This window comes from Colobus angolensis, unplaced genomic scaffold (genome assembly GCF_000951035.1).
Source record: "Colobus angolensis palliatus isolate OR3802 unplaced genomic scaffold, Cang.pa_1.0 Scaffold4, whole genome shotgun sequence".
Taxonomy (NCBI): domain Eukaryota; kingdom Metazoa; phylum Chordata; class Mammalia; order Primates; family Cercopithecidae; genus Colobus; species Colobus angolensis.
Window position 1 is genome coordinate 9,718,019 of NW_012117376.1, and position 23,761 is coordinate 9,741,779.

Sequence of the window (23,761 nt, forward strand, 5' to 3'; positions counted from 1 at the left end):
AGACGGGGTTTCACCGTGTTAGCCAGGATGGTCTCAATCTCCTGACTTCGTGATCTGCCCGCCTCGGCCTCCCCAAGTGCTGGGATTACAGGTGTGAGCCACCACACCTGGCCTAATTTTGTATTTTTAGTAGAGATGGAGTTTCTCCATGTTGGTCAGGCTGGTCTCAACCTCCTGACCTCAGGTGATCTGCCTGTCTCGACCTTCCAAAGCGCTGGGATTACAGATGTGAGCCACTGCGCCCCATCAACTTCTTGCTTTGCTTACAAAATGGGAATAACAGTACCTGTGTTTTCGGGGTAGTTGTGACTTTTTTTTTATTTTTAGACAGAGTCTTGTTTTGTCACCCAGGCTGGAGTGCAGTGGTGCAGTCTCTGCTCACTGTACCCTCTGCCTCTTGGGCTCAAGTGATTCTTGTGCCTCAGCCTCCCAAGTAGCTGGGATTACAGGCACGCGCCATCATGCCTGGCTGATTTTTGTGTTTTTAGTAGAGACAGGATTTTCGCATGTTGCCCAGGCTGGTCGCAGGCTCAAGGGACCCACTTATCTCAGCCTTCTGTGTAGTTATGACTATTAAAAGAGATGATGAAGTGTATAAAGTACTTATACGATCAGGACCAGACACAAAGTAACTCTTAGTAATAGTAGTTGTTATTAATACAGATATGTCGTGTGCAGAAGATGCTGTAGAACAGACTTACTAGGTTTTTTTCCCTTTGATGATTAAATTCAAATTAGATTAATTCTTATATTCTCTTTCCTTTTCTCATTGTTCAAGTTTCTCCTCTTTGCCTGCCATTTTCTCACTGGTATCTCCTTTCCATAATGGTTCTTGGCATCAACTATTCTGATTGTATTGTTCTGATCTCTTTTAGTGAAATGGAACCATTATGATCTAGGTTTCTGTATGCAAAAAATCCTTGAGAACAAAAGTAGGTGTGGAGATGAATAGCCTATCTTTATGAGGAAATAATCGAGGAGAGGCAGTTTTATTATTAAAGTATGAAAATCTACTCTAGTTAACAAAAATTCAGGGTATTTAATGAAAGAACACTAAGGACTCTCTGAATCCCAGAGCAAGAAATATATACATGGGCTTCCTGAATACTTGGAGGCTTTCTGTTTTTTTTAGGGGCACAGTAGTCCATTGTCTCTGCTGCTTTCAGCACATTTCTTTCTCCGTGTTGACTGCTACCTTTTGCTTATACGTCAGTTAGCTGCCACACCCGGGTAATTTTTGTGTTTTTGGTAGAGATGGGGTTTCACCGTGTTGGCCATGCTGGTCTTCAACTGGTAATCTCGGGTGATCCGTCCACCTTGGCCTCCCAAAGTTCTGTGATTACAGGTGTGAGCCTGTAAATTTGTTTTAATATAGACATTTTCAGTGTGATTTAATGAACTCCCCAACTCAGTGATACTTTTGTAACTGAGTTTGCTTTCTGTAATCAAGCAACAGACAACTAGTCAAATCGGCTCCAGTAAAGGGATGTTCATTGTGAAGACACACTGAGAAGTTCAGGACAAGAATGCCAGCAAAACAAGTACAAGAACTGAACCAGAATGCTAGCAAAACCTGTGTTGTTTTTAGTGGTTTTATTCCAGAATGCATGGTCTAACATAGTGTTTGCTTTATTCTGTTTGAGATTCAGTGTTCAATAATACCTGCTTGAAAAATTAATAAATTGTAATTATTCAATAATTGATATTTCTATTTGGATCATTAACTTCTTACAATTCGGAATTCCTTTGTGCCCACGTCTGTTTAAATTTATTTTCCGTGGCTGGGTGCAGTGGCTAATACCTGTTATCCCAGCACTTTAGAAGGCGGGAGGATTGTTTGAGGTCAGGAATTCGAAACCAGTCTAGACAACATAGTGAGACCTTGTCTCTACAAAAAAATAAAAAAACAATTAGTTGGGTGTGGTGGTGTGTGTCTGTAGTCCTGGCTACTTGGGAGGCTGAGATGGGAGTTTGAGGCTGTAGTGGGCTGTCATTGCGCCACTGCATTCCAGCCTAGGTAACAGAGCCAGCCCCTGTCTCAAAAAAATAAAATAGGCTGGGCGTGGTGGCTAACACCTGTAAGCCCAGAACTTTGGGAGGCCATGCTGGAGGATCACTCGGGCTCAGGGCTTTGAGACCTGCCTGGGCAACATGGTGAAACCCCATCTTCTACAAAAAATACGAAATTTAGCTGGACATGGTGGCACATACCTGTAGCCCCACCTGCTCAGGAGGCTGAGGTAGGAGGATCACTTGAGCTTGGGAGGTGGAGGTTGCGGTGAACCTAGATCGCACCACTGCGTCCAGCCCAGTCAACAGAGCCAGACTCCATCTCAAAAAAAAAAAAAAAAAATCAGTAAGGTCGTCTTCTAAAATTCCTTTATTTCTTGGCTTGATAACCAATATGGTCTCCTAATTCTCTTCCTAGCCCTCTACTTAGATTTCCGTCTTTTATTTCTACTAGTCTACACTGTAGTCATGGAAAATAATGTTTTTTTTTCTTTTTTTGTATGTTTTTTTAGAGACAGGGTTCAAGCGATTCTCCTGCCTCAGTCTCCCGAGTAGCTGAGACTACAGGCGCGCGCCATCACGCCCAGCTAATTTTTGTATTTTTAGTAGAGACGGAGTTTTGCCATGTTGGCCAGGCTGGTCTTTAACTTCTGACCTCAGGAGATCCGCCTGCCTTGGCCTCCCAAAGTGCTAGGATTACAGGTGTGAGCCACCATGCTCAGCACACTTTATTTTATTTTTGAAACAGGGTCTCCCTCTGTGGCCCAGGCAGGAGTGTAGTGGTGTGATCTTGGCTCATTGCAACCTCCATCTCCAGGGCTCAAGCAGTCCTGCTTTAGCCTCACGAGTAGCTGGGAATACAGGCACATGCCAAAAGATTTGTAAAGTGATGCTTTTAATTTTTCAGTTTCCAGAATGTGGTAATATAGTTCCAGGTTTATCTATTTGATCAAAAACCTTTAAAAAAAAAAAAAAAAAAAGACAGGATCCCACTCTTGCCCAGGCTGGAGTGCAGTGGCGTGTTCATGGCTCACTGCAGCTTCAAATTGCTATGTTGCCTAGGCTGGAGTGTGACATCTGTTTACAGGCACAGTCGTAGTACACTGCAGCCTTGAACTCTTGGGCTCAAGCAGTCCTCCTACCTGAGCTTCCTGAATAGCTGAAACTACAGGTGCACGAGACTGCATCCAGCTATCTGTTTTGATTTTATAATGTCCTATGTGGTAAAATACCAACTCAGTGTGCTAAATTATGGTTCTGGTTAGGGCAGAATCCATGTTCAAAAAAGAATGCAGGTATTAAGAATTACAGAAGAAGGTTCTGGGATCTGGAAATGGGAAGAAACTCAGAAGCACAGATTATGTGTATGGATGATAGCCTTGGGTGGGATGAAGAATGGAATATAGAGTTAGGTTAGGCACTAAAGTTGTCAGCTCACTTTACCTCTTTAGTAAAGGGAGTGGGAGATACCTTTATTGGGAGGAGCAGCAGCAGAGAAAGCCTGGGTTGGGATGAGGAGGTTACACATTTTTGGCAAGTGTCCCAAAGAGAAAAGTAGGAAATGGTTTTGTGAAACCAGAGGAGATAGATAAGGTCAATCAGTTGAAAGGGGGTGTGAGGCGGGCGCTAGGGGGGATCATCGAGGGGAGATATTTTGCAAAAGCAAAAAAGGAATAGTACTAGAAATAGTACTAGAAATAGTACTAGAAATTAGGGCCTGGTGCAGTGGCTTATGCCTGTAATCCCAGCACTTAGGGAGGCCGGCACTTAGGGAGGTGGGTCGGTCATGTGAGATCAGGAGTTCGAGACCAGCCTGACCAACGTGGTGAAACCTTGTCTCTACTAAAAATACACAAAAATTAGCCAGGTGTGGTGTGGCATGCGCTTGTAATCCCAGCTACTTGGGAGGCTGCAGCAGGAGAATCACTTGAACCAGGGAGGCGGAGGTTGCAGTGAGCCAAGATCACGCCACTGTACTCCAGCCTGGGCGACAGAGCAAGAGTCTCAAAAAACAAAACAAAACAAAACAAAACATTAACCTGACACTCAAATAGATTTCTAGAGAAAAGGGAAGTGTAGAAGAAACTTGAAAGGCTTATTCTACCTTGATGGGAGCATTTACTCTAATTATAATTGACAGCTAGCTTTTCTCGTTTATCATGGAAAATACTTCACTGTTCTAAAATATTTCTTACAAATATTTCTTACAGTGCCTTCATTCTTTGGTTTCTCTCAATTCCTGAACATATTTTTCTGAGTATTTTGTTTCCTAGGAAGAATTTTGTCTGGAGAGTCTGCCCTGTGCCTATGATTGTACAAAATATAATTCCCAGTATAAATATATAAGTTCCCAAATAGTTAAAAACTTTTGTGAGCGAATGACTTGGTTTATCTCATGTAGTCAGCGTGGGTGAATGGTTTAAAGTGGAGTTTCTGCACTAGTGAAACTCTCAGAAATTGAGCCTCCTTTCTCAACAATTGACTATAAGAGGTAGGGCAGGAGGGTGGTATACAGGGATAGGGAAAGAGTGTGGTTCTTGTATAAATGAGGCAGAGGGAGATACCTTGAAAGAGGGGAGGGTGAGTAGAGAGAAAAAGAGGGAGAGAGGAGACCAGACAGAGAGCGAGCGAGCCAGGGGAGACAGGGAGAGAGAGTGCATACATCAAGAGAGCGTAGATAAATGGTGAAAGAGAATGGTGGCAGGAAGATAGTGTAGAAAGGAATGGAAAATGCTACAAGGGCAGGATGAGCAAGTTTTGAAGGTAGGGGAAGAGATAGTGAAAAGCAAAGGCAAGACCAAGAGAGCACATTCATCAAAACCCACAGCAGAAACTGACAGCAGTTTTATCTAGTAAAATAATAGAATACTGGAGGTGGAAACTTCCTTTGACTGCCAGAGGGCAGCTTGGTGGTACAGAAAGGGCCTTGAACTTTAAATTGGAAGACTTGGATTTAGATCCTGGCAGTGCCATTTAAGTGGTCTGAGCCTTAGTTTCCTCCTGTGCTCTTCCCTACTTAACAATGGTTGGAGAAGGCATTTCTCAGAGGATAAGTTTCCTAATCTCTAAAATGGGAGTAATCACTGTGAGATTGTTGTGATGGCTACATAAATATGCACAGCACATACTTTTTTTCTTATTCTTCCTAGTTAGTTTCCTTGGGACATATAAATAGAATTTTCAGTATTTCTGGTTGAAACTATATTTGTAGATTTTGGATTTCCAAGAAATGCCTAGCTCTATTTTTGCATTTGATTTACATGCTTTGTCAATGTTAATGCTGGCCTAAAGGTTTATCATTTCATACAACATTTGTAGAGTTCCCAATGAACATCCTGTCTTCATTCTCCCTATACTCCTTTATTTTTATTATATACAGTTTAGGAGTCTATTTATTGTGCTCATCTAAATAATGTAAATACTGTGTAAGATGATCATAGCTCCTATTTCAGGGCCTTTTTGAAACACAACAATATTATAAGCCTTGTCGGTCTCTTTGTGCTCATGTAACTAACTGAATTTTACTCTGAGTTTTATAAATTTCAATGTTTAGTGAACATTCCCAATCTTTTGTATCTTAGTGATACAGTGTATCTCATTTGTAGCATAGTATTGGCTGTGGGTTTTAAAAATATGTGATTGAAAACAATAATGCAACTGTATCTTTATGCAGTGTTAGTTCTGACAGTTAAGATTCTTAGGTGATGTAATGTATAGGCAGCTAGGCGGCATGTTAATGAAATTCTTTTTTTTTTTCGGATCCTGTCTTACCCAGGCTGGAGTGTAGTAGCTTGATTTCTGCTCACTGGAGCCTCGACTGCCCGGGTGCAGGCTATCTTCCTGCCTCAGCCTCTGGAGTAGCTGGGACCATAGGCGTGCATCACTATGCCCGGCTATTTTATTTTTATTTTTAAAAGTTTTATTTGTAGAGACGGAGTACTTTATTGCCCAGACTGGTCCTGAACTCCTGAGCTTTAGTGATCTTGCCTCAAATAAAATTCTTAAACTGATTCTCTTAACTGTATTCTGGCTCATGTTCTCCATACTCTTCTCTCATTGCTTGGCCCTAACTTGACCCTCTTTACGTTTATCCAGTGGTAGAAATTGTAAACTGACATTGGAAGGTAGTGGAGATCAGAGGGAGGAGTTTGAGAGAAACTCCTGCTTCAGGTAGTCAACATTGTTGTTGTTGTTGTTGTTGTTGTTGTTTTTTTTGGAGACAGAATCTCGCTCTGTCGCCCAAGCTGGAGTGCAATGGCGTGGTGTTGGCTCACTGCAACCTCCGCCTCCTGCCTTCAAGTGATTCTCCCACCTCAGCCTCCTGGGATTACAGGTGTCTGCCACCATGCCCGGCTAATTTTTGTATTTTTTTGTAGATATCACCATGTTGGCCAGGTTGATCTCAAACTCCTGACCTCAAGTGATCCTCCCGCCTTGGCCTCCCAAAATGCTGGGATTATAGGCCGGGCGCGGTGGCTCAAGCCTGTAATCCCAGCACTTTGGGAGGCCGAGACGGGCGGATCACGAGGTCAGGAGTTCGAGACCATCCTGGCTAACACGGTGAAACCCTGTCTCTACTAAAAAATGCAAAAAGCTAGCCGGGCGAGGTGGCTGGCGCCTGTAGTCCCAGCTACTTGGGAGGCTGAGGCAGGAGAATGGCATAAACCCAGGAGGTGGAGCTTGCAGTGAGCTGAGATCCGGCCACTGTACTCCAGCCTGGGCGACAGAGCCAGACTCCCTCTCAAAAAAACTCAGCCTCCCAAAATGCTGGGATTATAGACTTGAACCACCGCATCCAGCCTTTTTTTTTTTTGAAAAAGGATCTTGTTCTGTTACCTAGATTGGAGTGCAGTGGTGTGATCACGACTCACTGCAGCCTCTAGCTCCTGGGCTTACGTGATCCTTCCACCTCAGCCTCCTGAGTATCTGGGTGTGTGCCACCACAGCCCAACTAATTTTTATATTTTTTGTAGAGAGGGCAATTTTGCCATGTTCCCCAGGCTGGGAGCCTACGTCTTTAATAAATAAAGGAATGTACTCTTGAATCCCTTGCCCAGGGATGGGTAGTGACTCTAGCCTCAGGCAGCAGAGACAGCTTGCTGCTTATAACAGAAAACCAATAAACTAGTTGAATTATAACTGTTTTGAATAATCTGTTTCACACATCATCCTTGATGTTGTCACCTTGTGGGAATGACTTTGGAGATAGATAGGTAAATGGAAGCCTAAAGAGATTGTTATGCTGTAGGTAGGATTACATTTAACAGTGAGTAAGGTTTGGAGGGATTCTTGTGACACGTTATTTTCTCCCCCTGGATATGAGGTTTGGGGAACCCCAGGGATCTCCCAATATGGAGAAATATTGGGATACTTCATTATAGGGTTTGCATCTCCCCCTTTCCTGAGGTTTACCAAAGAGAAATAGTGGATTGGATCAAATGCACTCCCTAATTTAACTTAACTATTCACAATTGGGGAGGAGCCATGATCTTTTGACTCATTAGGTCACATAGTCATCTTGAAGACATCGTTGCTCTTCAGCATGTTGGTCTTTACTTATTAAATTAAAAACTATGAAAAATAGCTAACATAATTCTCGTGATGGAATTTGCTTTTTCATTTATTTGGATTTTGTGCTTTTCACGTTTTGAAAATTAAAGGGAATGGGAGGGGAGAAAGTAGGAGTCATTGTTGAACCCTGATGCTTAAAGGTAGGTGAATGTTTAATCTCCGTCGCTTGATCATTGCTATTGTCTTTGCCAATGTCTGAAAGTAAGCATAGAATAAATTTTCAGTTGTGTGTAATGTGTATGTAAAATTCAAGATGCTGACTTGAAGATTTTTCCTTCTCTATTCTAAACAATAGGTGCGTTCCATGGATGAACTGAATCATGATTTTCAAGCACTTGCTCTGGAGGGAAGAGCGATGGGAGAGGTAAGTGAACTGGTGTGTCAGAAAAGTGGGTTGTTTTTAAGGGAAGGTTGGAGTTGTCTTTGATCAAATGTGTCCAAATCTAGTCTTCAGAAATACGTGCTTGCTTCTCCTTGTTGCCATTCTCATGATAGGGACAGGATGCTGGAGAATTTTGCCAAAACTATGTCGTTAAAAGAAGAATGTTAACCATAACCTAATGTCTTAAAAGCAAAACAAAGTAGCCAAAATGTGAGCACAAATTATTGAATATTAATGTCAGCTATAAATTGAGTCATTAAAAGCTTAAGAAGTATTTTAATTTTATATGCATTAAATTAAAGGCCAACCTTTGCCTCATTTTCCAGTGGCTAGGTTCCCCCCCCCCCCATGGCAAAGGGAGTCTTAGATTGGCTTACTAATGAGAAAATGTCAGTAACCTATTTTTAGAGTAGTGCCTTTTTTGAGGAAGTTGTTTAGAGCTCCATTGTGAAAGGGAAGTTGTTAGGTTTCTGCTGGAGGAATTACGGAAGGTAGAGACCTGAGCTAGTCATACCTTACAGGAAATTCAGAAATAAGAATTTTGCTTTGATTGTAATGTTTAAAATTTGCAGAAACGAAATTTACTTTTATCCATTACATCAATAGAGAAGGTTGCCATAAGTCTTAAAAAGGAAGGGGAGTATAGATATTAACATGTAGCCAACTACTGGCTATTCTAGCTGTGACAATAAGCATGTATTGATGACAAAGATAGAATATACAGTTTGAATTAACTACTTAAAATACCACAGGCCCACAAGTAGTATTTGTTGTGGCTTTCTTGTTCTGGAAAGTAACGTTAGGTTTTCTCTTCCATTTCATTTTTTGTGTATCTAACATTTGATAGCTCCTACGTTGATTTTAATGTTTCACAAGAGGGAGAATTACTTTATTCTACGGTCCTCATTTATACCATTTATTAGATACATTTGTTCTTTGGTTTAGCAAATATTTGATCCCTAGGCACTGTGCTAGGTTCTGAGGTCAAAATTAGGATAATTACACTTCTGAGTTTGAAGCAAATATTCCTTGATTGCCTTTGTGGTTAGGCAGTGAATAGTTAAAAATTATTGATGTCTAAACTGAGATTCTTGCTTTCTTTGTTACAAGATTTTGTTTCTAACTTTCTGAATCGTCCTGTGGCCGCAGAGTCCAGTGTCCTGTCATCTTGAGTTCATACATTTTTGGTCTGTTTTCCTCCTAGAACTTTAGGAGATGATTGGGAGATGTCCTTGTATTTCCTGTGCCTGTCACTGGCACAATGCAAATCAATAAACCCTGTATGGTTTAGAAAGTCTAAAAGACTTTGTCACTAAGTTTTTGGAGCAGATTTGAACAGAAAGTTAACCTATTTGTTGGATATTAAGCATAGAAAGAGAAACTATGTTTATTGTCTTTCTTACTCCTATAATTCTAACCTGGTGTATTCCACCAAAAATCCAATTCCAGGTTGTTTTTCTTTCTTTTTTGAATTTTTTATAAAAATAGAAACAGAGTCTCACTATGTTGTCCAGACTGGTCTTGGGCTCAAGTGATCCTCTGCCTTGGCCTCCCAAAGTGTTGAGATTGCAGGCATGAGCCACTGTGTCCAGCCTGTTTTTCTTTTTAAAAAATTAATGATACAAAATAAGAATAATGCCCTGTTATTGTTTTGTGAGCAACAGTTTATAATCACTGAATGCTTAGAGGGTAAAGTTTATTTAATGACAAGTTGACAGTGTTAAATTCTTTTTTATCATTTTTTTTCTTCTTCCAGAAACGCCTTTTTTTTTTTTTGATATATGTGTATAATTCCTCGGGCATGGATATAGGCATATGTTAATAACAAAACAGTATATTCCATCAGTAATGCTGTGTCATTCTTCCTTTCCCCACTATTCACAAGTAATAGTAACAACTACCATTTGTCAACCATAGGTAGATGCTAAGGGGTTCTTATGCATTATCTGATTAATAACTCTGTGAGGACAGTTCTATTATCTGGATAAGGAAAAAGGCCAAGAGAGACGAAATAATTTGCCCAGGGTAGCGCATCTAGTAAGTGATAGGATTCTTCCCTGGCTTCCTTCTGCCGCAAAGCATGTGCCCTTATTAGGGTAAATGAAGTTAATATCTGTAAAATAATTGAGAGATTAAACATTTCCTAAGTGTGGAGTAAGGTTTCTTTATTCAAAGAATTCTGTTTTTAGCTAGTTGAGGAAACAATGAATATACATATAAACAGAAAGGGCAAATTTTTTTCTGTGTATGGTTGGCGTTCAGAGAAGGAGGGATCATTATTGACAGGACTATTTAGACTTTAATGGAGGAGGAGACATATTCCTTAAAAAGCATCTTCTAGTTTAGGCTTTGGATAGGTACAGATTAAGAGAATTTTTTTGCAGCAACGTGAGAATAGCACAAAAGAAAAAATGAAAATAAACTTTTTCTTTTCTTTTTTTTTTTGAGACGGAGTCTTGCTCTGTCGTCCGGGCTGGAGTGCAGTGGCGGGATCTCAGCTCACTGCAAGCTCCACCTCCCAGGTTTACGCCATTCTCCTGCCTCAGCCTCCGGAGTAGCTGTGACTACAGGCGCCCGCTACCTCGCCCGGCTAGTTTTTTGTATATTTAGTAGAGACAGGGTTTCACCGTGTTAGCCAGGATGGTCTCGATCTCCTGACCTCGTGATCCGCCCGCCTTGGCCTCCCAAAGTGCTGGGATTACAGGCTTGAGCCACCGTGCCTGGCCAAGAAAATAAGCTTTTATAATAAAAAAGAACAGCTTCTAATTAACTTCATTAAATTTTCTTCCTTTTTAGCAATAAAATATCTCTGAGAGGGAGTGTGTATAAATACAGTATTTACTGGCCAGGAGCGGTGGCTCACCTCTGGAATGCCAGCACTTTGGGAGGCCGAGGTGGGCAGATCACCTGAGGTCAGGAGTTCGAGACCAGCCTGGCCAACATAGTGAAACCCTATCTGTACTAAAAATACAAAAATAAGCTGAGTGTGATGGTGTGCGCCTGTAGTCCCAGCTGCTTGGGAGACTGAGGCAGGAGAATCACTTGAACCCAGAAGATAGAGGTTGCACTGAGCCCAGATAGTGCCACTGCACTGCAGCCTGGACGACAGAGTGAGACTCTGTCTCAAAGAAAAAAAAAAAAAGACAAAAAACAAACCAGTATTTACCCATACAAACACTAGACGTAAATTGAATGACTTTTAAGCCAGGCACAGTATCTTCGTTTCAGTTACTTGTTTTTTTTTTTTGTGGCTCTGTGGGCACCTATGCGTGTGTGCATCTGTGTGAGTCTAGGGTAAACACTAGTTATGTAAAGAATGTATGGAGTCTTTAGAATTCAAATAGAATTGGTTCCCTTCGAAGTAATTGATTTCTAGTAGTTAAAGTTAGTGCTGGTTGGCTCTTGTTACTTTTTTTCTTCAAAGCCACTGTTGGCCTCTTGGTGTCACTTTGAAAGGTTTAGAGTATTTCTTAGAAGAAATCTTGCTAAGAAGTGACTACTTAAAATATCACTCTCCAAGCTGTTCTTAGCTGAAGGACTCATAGTACAAGTGCTTTATGTGCCTCCTATTCTACAAAGCTAATATAAAAAAGAAGATAGGAAAATATGTTAGGATCAGGGCCACAAATTATTTAAAAATGTTTTGTCTGCTTTCCTCGTTAGCCCCTTTCATTTGGCTTAAAGCCCTGAAAAGTTTAAAGGCACATACTTTAGCAGATTTTATTTACATATCAAGAGATCAGTCCGTTAATCAAGGATTCTAGAAAAGGATGTTTGTAGTACAGAGGAAGGCTCACTGACCTTGGGCTTCTGGGCTCTATTTCTAAATTGGTTTGATTTATGATCTTGCATAACCTGTTTGCTCTACCTGTAGGTTGGCAGCATTGTTACTGTTCATGACCTAGAAAAGGATGGATTTTTAAAAAAGAGAAGATGTAGTTGGAAAGTACTTTGAGAGTTTGACAGAAAGGTACTTTGTTCGCACAATTGGTTTTTTAACTTTTAAAAATCAAGGACCTTTTTTCCCTTAAGATTCCTTTTGTTTTTTTTTTTTTGAGATGAAGTCTTGCTCTGTGCCCAGGCTGGGGTGCAGTGGCCGGATCTCAGCTCACTGCAAGCTCCGTCTCCCGGGTTCACGCCATTCTCCTGCCTCAGCCTCCCAAGTAGCTGGGACTACAGGCGCCCGCCACCTCGCCTGGCTAGTTTTTTGTATTTTTAGTAGAGACAGGGTTTCACTGTGTTAGCCAGGATGGTCTCGAACTCCTGACCTCGTGATCCGCCCGTCTCGGCCTCCCAAAGTGCTGGGATTACAGGCTTGAGCCACCGCGCCCAGCCTCCCTTAAGATTCTTTAATGTTTTATGTGTAGTAAATTTAACAACTTCCAGGGAAGTTAAAATAGTAGTGAATACTAGCTTATTTCTACAACAAATGAATTGTATTTAGATATGTGACTCTTCATCTTTGTCTTAGAAAGCTGAAGCATAGAAAAACATACCCTTGATTATAACAAGTTTGTAAACCTGACAAAGGAAATCTAGAAAGTGCTTCTGTATATAGAGTGATAACGAATCCTACCTTCTTCACAGGAATTAGGATAACTTGAGATGTATTTAAATTGTAGCTTTATATTCTCATTAGACATTATATAGTGCTTGATCCATAGGTGTGGGATAGCAGAATGGCAGAGGGAGTAATTTGATAGTGATTTGGGTGAGCTTTAATCCAAAGAAAGGCAAAATTTGGTGGTCTAGAAGTAGCATTGGATTGGGCCAGAACTCTGACGCCACAACTTCTTAGAGCCGAGATTCAAACATTTATCTTCTTTGGACTTACTTTTTTCCACCCGTAAGATAAAGATGTTGAACTAGATAATTTCCCAGGATCTTTTCAGGTCTAAGATTCTGAGAGCTTGCCCTTGTTTCTCTCTTTAAGAAGATAGAAAAGAGGAATTGTTCTGGCTTTTTTAGGATATACTAGAGAGTGTCTAAAAGATACCCTTTTAGATTGACTTTCCCCCTGTGATTTAGAGATTTTGTAACTTTTCATTGGGTTTTTTTTTTTTTGGGAGACGGAGTCTGGCTCTGTCACCAGGTTGGAGTGCAGTGGCGCAATCTTGGCTCACTGCAAACTCCGCCTCCTGGGTTCAAGCAGTTCTCCTGCCTCAGCCTCCTGAGTGGCTGGTGCGTGCCACCACACGCCCAGCTAATTTTTGTATTTTCAGTACACAGGGTTTCACCACGTTGGCCAGGATGGTCTCTATCTCTTGACCTTGTGATCTGTCTGCTTCGGCCTCCCAGAGTGCTGTGATTACAGGCGTGAGCCACCGTGCCTGGTCTCATTGGGTTCTTTAAAGTGACTTATTCACTGTCTGCAGCTGCCCAGGACATTTAAGTGTCCATAAGAGTTTGTGGGATGGTAATACTGGAGTCAGGGCAAGTATTAGTGTGACTCTAGTATGGAGACTAAATCTGTTCAATTTTTTTCCACATCTTTCCATTATGGCAAACAGTGTCTCAATAGAATTAGAGGCTTTTGAATAGCTAAAAGTACTTCTAGAATCCACAGCTTTGGGAGGGCTACCTTGACACTGGCTGTTCCTTGCAATTAGGATGCCATAAAAGCAGCGTAGTTGACTCCAAAATGGATTGAATTTTGGGAAGATGTCTGTCAGCAAAATCATATAGACTTTCTTGCTGAAGGGATGAAAAATTAATAATGCCTTAAGGTATATTAATATAAAAATATCTGACCAAGCAGTGTAATTAATTCCCCTTTTTTCCTCAAAATGTAGCTTTTTTTTTTTGAGATGGAGTCTCACTCTGTCGCCCACGCTGGAGTGCAGTGGTGCGATCTCAGCTCACTGCAACCTCGATCTCCTGGGTTCAAGCAATTCTCCTGCCTCAGCCTCCCAAGTAGCTGGGACTATAGGTGTGTGCCACCATGCCCAGCTAATTTTTGTATTTTTTTTTTTTAGTAGAGACAGGGTTTCACTATGTTGGCCAGGCTGGTTTCGAACTCCTGACTTCCAGTGATCCACCTGCCTTGGCCTCCCAAAGTGCTGGGATTATAGGCGTGAGCCACTGCGTCTGGCCAAAATGTAACTTTCAAGTACAATAGTAATAGTAAAAACACCCTAGTTCCCTTAACTTTTTGGGCAATTTTTTTTTTTTTGACATCTTGCTCTTAAAAGGAAATGTTTATTTTGGAAGAAACAGCTAGCCACGCCAAGTGGCCTGGAGGAAGAAGATCTTGGTAAATGGCTTATATTAGGTTAATGACTGCTAGAGGTAAAGTGACCTTTTTATCAGTATTGTTTGAGGAAGCTCCTGGGACCCAAAATAATGATTTTTGGATTGGGATCGGGCACTTTGAGGAACGAGATAGGAGAAGGTGTTTTCTAACCCTGGAAATGTGGGTTCCCAGGTCAGTCCTGACTTTGAGACCAAAGCACAAACCCCACCCATTCTTCTATCTGTCTTCTGACTTGCACTGGGAAGACCAGGAACCTACTAGTGTGTGTAGATGTTAAGCTGTCTTGGAATGTTTGAATGCAGCATATCATACGTTTGCAGCAGATGATCCACATGCTGCTTACTTTGTCTTCATTAAATTTCTTCCCTTTCATCAACCTCCTTTGACTCTTTTATCCATATTAACATGCTTTATTGGAGGGAAGACTATAATAAACAGTAACACTTTTCAATATAATGATCTATATGATATCATTATCCATATGATTCTCCCAATAGGTTTTTGAGAGGTATTATTCTCATTTTTTTTAGATGAGTAGAATGAGCCCTAAGGTTAAATGACTCCAGCTAAGTTCTTAAGTGTCAAGATGGGGATTATCTTCAAATTCTGTTTTTTTTCTAGGCTCAGAAGTAATAATAGCTACAAAATATTGAGTGTATACAATTTTCACAGAACTTTGCTAATCACCTCATGTATGTTACAGTTTTTACAGTGGTCCTGCAATATTATGATGCCCTTTTTTTAAGATGAGGTGAACAAGGATTAGAGAGGTTAATGTAATCATTAAGACTATGTTTGAACCCAGATCTTACTACTCAAATCCTGAATTTTTCTGGTTGGTTTCTGCATATTCAGAGTCTACTTATTCAAAATTTAGCTTCAGATATCAGCTCCCCTAGTAAAGCTTTTTTGCTCCCTCCCATTAGAAGCTGTGAAGGGGAATTCAAGTAGCAAGTGATCTGTAGTATTCTTACAGAGATGATACGAATGATGATCTGGGCTTTATCTTCTGCATACTGGACTTCAAGTGCTGTTTCAACAGTCATAGCCCAGTTTGTTTTATACATAATGATTCGTGTATATACAGTGATGTTTTCTTTTTTCTCATACAAAAGTTTGTTGAGGGTGGGGCTTCAGCTAATAATGTGCTTTGTAAACAGTAGCTGCTAAATATATTGTATTGAAAGAATCATATATCAGTAAATATTTTTTCCTGAGCATGGGTTCCTTTTTACTTTTCCTTTTACATCAGAAATTGGTATCCCTATCTATTCCCCAAGGGAGCTCAGTTCAATTTAGTAAATACTGGTTGTATTTTCTGTTCACATGACTTTTTTATCCTCAGGGATGTTGGGGTATAGAGGGAGAGAATAAGGAACAGACAAAACTGAAAGCATATATTCAGGCTGTCTGCAAATATATACATTTAAAAGCTGTTCATTAGCTACTTTTGCAAAAATAAAGTATAGAATACAAACAATAAATCAGCAGTGCTGTTATCCAAGTTGAATCTGATATATAAAGACATTTTTAAATAAAGGATCTTTTGTTTAATATAGTTGTTACAGATCGATAGTACTTTCTCTGGGCCATCTGTTGGAGCACAGAAACATATCCTCATTATATATGTACAGTAACCAGACATAATGATGTTTAGAAAAATAGAATTACTTTTGTTACATTGCTTTCTCAAGCTGGTGTTAAACTATGTTGTGTGTAATTCCTTCTTCGTTACTGTAACCTTGCTAATAAGGAACCAGAACATCAAAGCAAATACATTGTATTTTGATTAATTAGTATATGATGTGGTTCTCATTGTAGTGAAGTATGTAGCAAACATTTACTTTTGTATTGTATTCCCTATATACATAGCAGGCATATTTATGAAATATTTATTTCCTATAATGAAGGAAAAGGGGAACTTGCCCATACTGAGATCCTTGTCTTGTCAGATCAAAAATTTTAAAATACCCTGAGGCTGACTGGGTGTGGGTTCATTAGAGTATTTGGTCCCATCTTGATGCAGATTATTCTTTATTATCTCAGTCGGGCTGTTTGCTTCCTGCTTTGGGGATGTGAGGGGGTCGTGAAGCAATCTAGATGTTTTCATCATTGTATTTGTGAACTTTACAGTATCCTGAGGGGTCTGGAGCTTATCTTTTGTATACTGGGCTCGCAAGTACTGTAATATGTAATTATTAAAGTGAAGACCTATTATAAAATGAATGTGGTTATGCTATAGATCAAACCATATAGTCAAAACAAATTGTTTTACCAAAAAGATACTTGTACTTGCATGTTTATTGCAACACTGTTCACAATAGCACAGACGTGGAATCAGCTTTGGTGCCCAGCAACAGTGAACTGAATAAGGAACATGTGGTACACCTACACCCATAAAAAAAGAATGAAATTATGTCCTTTGCAGCAACATGGTTGCAGCTGGAGTCCATTATCCTAAGTGAGTTATCACTGGAATAGAAATCCAGATACCACATGTTCTCACTTATAAGTGGGAAATAAACATTGAGTACACATAGACATAAAGAAGGGAACAGTAGACACTGAGGACTCCAAAAGGGGGAAGGGAAGGAGGGAGGCAAGGGTTGAAAAACTACTTATTGGGTAACTATGTTCACTATTTGGGTGACAGGTTCAGTTGAAGCCCAAACCTCAGCGTCACACAATATATTATAGCCATGTAACAAACCTGCACATTTGCTCTCTGAATCTAAAAAAAAAAAACCGGTGTAGTTTATTCATATATAAAAACATGTGACCTTATTTATAGGTAACCTATAGATAATATAACATCCCTTATATGCTGTTCCTGTATCATGCAGAAAAGCCTGATTCACTCTGGGAATTTCATCATTTTATCAACATACTTTACTGTCAATCTGTCAGGTTTTATGAAGATAGTAGAGAAGAGAAATTTCTTGGCTCTCTTCCATTAACGAAATGGGAAGGTATAAAGAAAGCTTTACTTTCAGATTCAGAAGGGCACGTGTATGGGAGCTTGTTCAGGTTAATTCATGACAAAATAACATGGAGTGTAAGGTGTTAACAGTATTTCTGAATGTTTTTTAATGGACTTGCTTTATGAAAGTATGAATGATATCTTTTGAAGTGCTTGGTTTCTAGGATGACGTCGTAGCCAGACAGGGTTGTGTTCTTTGGTGTGTGCAGAAAACAGGAAACCCCTGTGCGTTTTGAAGTTTAATGGTAGTAGTCATCAAGTTAGCAATTCTATCTAATATCTAATTTGTGGTTGTCCTAAAATTTGTTTATTTATTTATGTTTTTGAGACAGGCTTGCTCTGTTGCCCAGGCTGGAGCGCAGTGGCACTATCTTGGCTCACTGCAACTTCCACCTCCTGGGTTTAAGCAAAAATTCTCGTGCCTCAGCCTCCCCAGCGACTGGGATTATAGGCGCCTGCTACCACACCTGGCTAATTTTGTACCTAATAGACGCAGGGTTTCACCATATTGGCCAGGTTGGTCTCGAAAATCTGGGCTCAAGTGATTCGTCCACTTCAGCCTCCCAAAGAGCTAGGATTACAGGCATGAGCCACCACACCCGGCCTGGTTGTCCAAAAATTTAAAAGCTACCAAATTCTTCTTATCTTGACTTGATTACTCTTTTTGCTCTTACTGTCCCCCAGCAGCCTACAGTGGATCTTCAGGGCAGCCTCAATACCCTTTGGATACATAAAACTTAAACTTTTGATACTATATGTACAGATTTGGATCTGTTTGTGTTTTTAATTTTTATTTTTGAATTTTCTTTTTCTTCATGTACCACACAGGAGACTTAATGGATTCTGTTTTCATTGAGCTTTTGCACTCAACTGTCTCTGCAGAATAGATTCCTAATTAAAAGAACTTCAGTGATAGACTGGCTTATGTATACTTAGTGAATTCATTCTCGATCGTCATAATGGGCAATGACTCTTTTGAAATTATATAGCTTTTGTTTTATTTAAAATTTTTTGAGATGGAGCCTTACTCTGTTGCCCAGGCTGGATTACAGTGGCATGATCTGAGCTCACCGCAACCTCCGCCTCCCAGGTTCAAGCAATTCTCCTGTCTCAGCCTCCCAAGTAGGAGGGACTACAGGTGCATGCCATGACGCCTGGCTAACTTTTTGTATTTTTAGTAGAGACAGGGTTTCACCACATTGGTCAGGCTGGTCTCGAAATCCTGACCTCAGGTGATCCACCTGCCTCAGCCTCCCAAAGTGCTGGGATTACAGGCGTGAGCCACCATGCCTGGCCAGCCTTTAATTGTTTTTATTTTTATTTTTTTGAGATGGAGTCTCACTCTGTCGTCCAGGCTTGAGTACAGTGGCGAGATCTCTGCTCACTGCAACCTCTGCCTCCCAGGCTCAGATGATTCTCCTGCCTCAGGCTCAGATGATTCTCCTGCCTCAGCCTCCCAAGTAGCTAGAATTACAGGCATGCACCACCACACCCAGCTAATTTTTGTATTTTTAGCACAGGTGGGATTTTACCATGTTGGCCAGGCTGGTCTTGAACTTCTGACCTCAGGTGATCCACCGCCTCGGCCTCCCAAAGTGCTGGGAATTCAGGCGTGAGCCACTGCGCCTGGTAAAATTATATAGCTTAAAAAAACAAAACAAAACAAAAAAAAGCTTGCTTTGAAAGCTGAGAGACATCTAAGCAGCAATTTTGTCCTTGCACCCACTTCCACAGTTCCTTTTCTTACCATTTCATATCTGGATTACTACATTGGCCTCTTTGCTTAGACTCCCAACATTCATTTGCTTTACTTCACCCCATTTTATGGTGGACTGTCAGATCAATCTTTTAAAGATAAATTTTATAATGTTACTACCTGTTGCCTATTGGATTAAAGCCCTAGGGGTGCTTTTTGTAGTCTCACTGGCAGCTGACATTAGTGATTTTTCACCCTCTTCTTATTGCTACCCTGTGTTGATGGCCAGTTTCCAGGTGGGCACCTGCTCCGCTTGCTTTCACTTCTGCCTACCTTTGTTCATTGTAGAAGGTCCTTTGCACCGTCTCACTCACTTTAAATCAGGGTTGTCCAGTCTTTTGGCTTCCCTTGACCATATTGGAAGAATGTGATCTTGGGCCACACATAAAATACACAATCACTAATGATAGCTGAACTATAAAAAAAAAAAAAGAAAAAAATTGCAAAATAAAATCTCATAACGTTTTAAGCAAGTTTATGACTTTGTATTGGGCCACATTCAAAGCAGTTCTGGGCTGCAAGTTGGACAGATTTGCTCTAAATTCTGTTCCCTTCTTTAAGATAGTTCTTGACCATCCTGTCCCAGGTTCATTTCTTCATTGGTGGTTGGTTGCTCTTCCTTTCTTCATCTGTAGTAAGCTGTGAATTCTAACAGTCTATACTACATTATTAGGCAGTGTGCTTATCTTAAAATTACTTATCCGTTTGACTTTGGTTTTTCTTTTTAATCTTTTAAGTTCCTTCAGGGCAAAGAATGTCTTTTACTGCTTTTTTTTGTTTTTTCCAGTAGTGTCTAATGCAGGCTGTGCATTTTACGGTATGTGCAAGTAGTACTTTTGGACATCAGCAAGTACTTCAAATACTGAAATTCATTTTTTCAATAGTCAGAAAAGCAATGTTGATTTCCCAGTTATGGGAGAGAAGATCAGATTACCTCATCTTGTCCTATACTCTGCAGTCTCCTTGATTTCATCCTTAGTGGTGGAAGTGTTATTTAAAGGCATTAGATACAAGTATTAACAGTGCTTAGAAAAGGTACTTAATAACCTGGGAAAACCTTTAAAAAATCTGTTAATTTATATACTGCATAATTATTTAAAAAATCTGTTAATCATAATTATGCAACAGATTAAAGTTTGCTTTTTTAAAAAGCAGTATATTAGATTTCAGCCAAAAGAGGTGTTTTGTTAAAACACCACCATGTCTATGGAAGTCTGTTTTCAGTAGTAACCAGTTGCAACAGTAGGGTAAAAATTTTAAGCAGTAATTACTACATGCCAGATTGTGATGATACCTAGCAGAGAAATATAAAGAAAATTATTGCAGATGTTGATTCTTAGACAGTTTTTTTGGTGATTTGAATTAAATTAATGAGAACATAGATTTTAACGTTTAAAAATAATCTTTACATGTAAGTATTGAGTAACATTAAAGTGGATGCAGGAAGAAATCCACTTTGCTTATATGTAGATTATTTTTAATACCATGAATATATACATATATGTAAATGTGAAATGAGAATTTGGAAGATCTTATTCCTTCACTGAAAGAGAAGCTGAAAACTTAAAAATTCTTTGCTTTATATACTTATTTTTAGTTAAAAAAAACTGGCTTGTGATGGAACACTGAACATTTTTAATATTCCTTATTTAAGCAACAATTTTCAAAATGAGTTGGAAATTTATTACAGGTTGGGTATCTCTTATCCAAAACACTTGGGACCAGAAATGTTTTGGAATTTTTTGATTTTTGGAATATTTGCATTATGGTTACTAGCTGAAGAGCCTAATCCAGAAACATGAAATCTGAAATGCTCCAGTGAGCATTTCCTTTGACTGTCACATTGACACTCAAAAAGTTTTGGATTTTAGAGCATTTCAAATTTTGCATTTTTTTGGATTAAGGATGCTAATCCTGTATCAGCTTGCTTAAAAATATTTGAAACTTAGGACATGAGCTCTTTTCTTAAAATTGCTATTAACTTTTGCCCTTTTGAAATTACATTGAAGTGGCCAGGCGCAGTGGCTCACGCCTGTAATCCCAGCACTTTGGGAGGCTGAGGCGGGTAGATCACGAGGTCAGGAGATCAAGACCATCCTGACTAACACGGTGAAACCCCGTCTCTCCTGAAAATACAAAAAATTAGCGGGTCATGGTGGCAGGTGCCGGTATTCCCAGCTACTTAGGAGGCTGAGGCAGGAGAATGGCGTGAACCTGGGGGGCGGAGCTTGCAGTGAACTGAGATTGCGCCGTTGCACTCCAGCCTGGGCAACAGAGCGAGACTCTGTCTCAAAAAAAAAAAAAGAAAAAAAAAAAGAAAAATTAGTTGAAGTGAAATGTATCTGCTTGAGAGATATGCCTTATTTATTTCAGACCACCATACTCTCAGTTTTTATATATTAGAAAATTAGTTGAAAATCATAACAAAAGTATAGTTTGAAACAAGTAATCCACAATCCCAGTGCACTAGCAAACACCCTTCTGCTTTTATTTTTCTTTCCAGTCTTGATCCAAAAGGGAAGAATGCATGAGGAGAAGCAGTCTTTACAATTTTGTATTTTACTTTTAAAATTTAATGTTATTTTATAAATATTACATGTAGTCATTATGGCTATTTTTGGTGAGCCTGCATTGTTGTGCTACAACTTAACTTGCTTGTTTATTCATTTATTTAAAGAGACAGGGTCTCACTGTGTTGCACAGGCTAGTCTTGAATTCCTGGCCTCAAGTGATCCTTCTGCCTACCAATATGCTGGGATTACAGGTGTGCTCCACTGCATCAGGCCCACAGCTAATTTATTGTTGAATACTTAGTTTGCAGTTTGCTTTCAACTTTTTTTTTCCCCCGAGACAGAGTCTTGCTCTGTTGCCCAGACTGGAGTGCAGTGGTGTGATTTTGGCTCACTGTAACCTCCGCTTCCTGCGTTCAAGCGATTCTCTTCTACCTCAGCCTCCTGAGTAGCTGGGATTACAGGCGCCTGGCCACTACACCTGGCTGATCTTTGTATTTTTAGTAGTGACAGGGTTTCACCGTGTTGTCCAGGCTGGTCTCGAACTCCCGACGTCAAGCATTCTGCCCGCCTCAGCCTCCCAAGGTGCTGGGATTACAGGCCTGCTTTCAGCTTATCTTATTCTTTTTTTATTTTTATTTTTATTTTTTATTATTTTTTTTGAGATGGAGTCTTGCTCTGTTGCCCAGGCTGGAGTGCAGTGGTGCGATCTCAGCTCACTGCAAGCTCCACCTCCCGGGTTTATGCCATTCTCCTGCCTCAGCCTCCCGAGTAGCTGGGACTACAGGTGCCTGCCATCACACCCAGCTAATTTTTTGTATTTTTAGTAAAGACGGGATTTCCCCATGTTAGCCAGGATGGTCTTGATCTCCTGATCTCGTGATCCACCCGCCTTGGCCTCCCAAAGTGCTGGGATTACAGGCGTGAGCCACCACGCCCAGCCAAACTTGGCTTTTTAAAAAGATATGTTTTAATAAGTTAAAACTTTAAATAAGGCTTTAGTATAACTTAATATCAGTATAGTTCTTAGTATTTGTAAAAGCACTTCATATACTATCTCACTTGATTTCACAACAACAGTCTGTGGTATGGAGAGACTAAGTTGTGTGAAAAATATACAATTTTTACAAGTAAGACTACCACATGTGATTATCAGTGGTTACCAATCAAACTTCTTTGTTTCAGTTAGTTCTGAAAGGTCCTTTCTCTGAGTTGATATCATCTTCTCTTAAGGTACTGAGAGTGTGGTGAGATATATACTAAGAGATTAAGAATTGTTTTGGTTGTTGGTCTGTCTTACCAGCTAGTTAAATATCAAGCATTTGTCTCCTGCATTGGCTACATTCCAGTGAAACTAAGCTTGTGTTGTAAGTTAGAGATGCTAGATAATAACATGATCAAACCGATCACGTCTGCAAGGTTGGCACATCCATATTAGTAGTATTTCTTAAGATGCTCAATTTCTGCTCTGAGATTGCTCTGTGCGGCCTGTATTGAGTGTGTAATTTTAGCTACCTAATATTTTATTCCTTTTGAGAACAGAGTAGTTGCTAGAGAGCCCTTTTACTGTTGAGATCATCAGTAAACCTCACTGATAAATCCCTATTCAAATATTAGTGGTGGTATGGTCAAACAAGTCTAGGCAATAATTGTCTTGCCTCTTTGCAGTTCCTGAAAAGCCGTAATCATGGTTCTTGTAGTGTTGTTTTGTTGGGGTAGTTAATGTAATGAGATTTGTACTGCCATGGCCTAGGTGATGCCATGATCACTGTGTCTGATAGTTTGACATAGGAGCGTTTCATTGACCATTAGTATTGTCTATTGGCTGCTACTTCGCTCTTTTAAAGAAGGATAGTAGCTGACTTTTTGGTTACTATTTCAGCATTGTATTATGTCATTACATGTGTTATCTCTTTCATTGTACGCAATAGGTCATTTTGTAGGTGAGAAAAAGCAGAAGAGGATAAAGGATAAAATTCACACAGCTGGGATTTAAAGCTAGTTTAAAATAAAGTGATTGCAGAGCATTCATGGGTCTTTATCACTGTTATTAAAATAAACCTAGAGTTTCTTGATATTCTCCACTTTTTATTGTCTTAATCCGTGTTTTAAGGGTTCTTGGTGTAGGATTTTATGACACGATTGATTGTTAAGTGTGGTTTTGCGTGTTGTTCTTTTTTGTTAGATGGAAAGGAAAAAAGGTGTTTCCAGACAAAATTTAAAAGTGTCTCAAGTGGCTAACATTGCTTGTAAACCAGTGCTTGCCTTCTGTTTTGTTTTCCAGAAGCCTCATGAATAA

At 39.9% G+C, this 23,761-nt stretch overlaps 1 protein-coding gene across 7 annotated transcripts in view; it reads left to right on the top strand.

Annotated features, from left to right (window-relative positions):
• The window catches only part of PUM1 (pumilio RNA-binding family member 1), a 145,465-nt gene that overhangs the window by 39,938 nt on the left and 81,766 nt on the right, over positions 1-23,761 (top strand). For all 7 annotated transcript variants that reach the window (XM_011955484.1, XM_011955485.1, XM_011955488.1 and 4 more), the window contains exon 3: positions 7,877-7,945. In XM_011955484.1, coding sequence (XP_011810874.1) covers positions 7,877-7,945 — 69 coding nt within the window. The remainder of the gene's footprint in view (positions 1-7,876; positions 7,946-23,761) is intronic.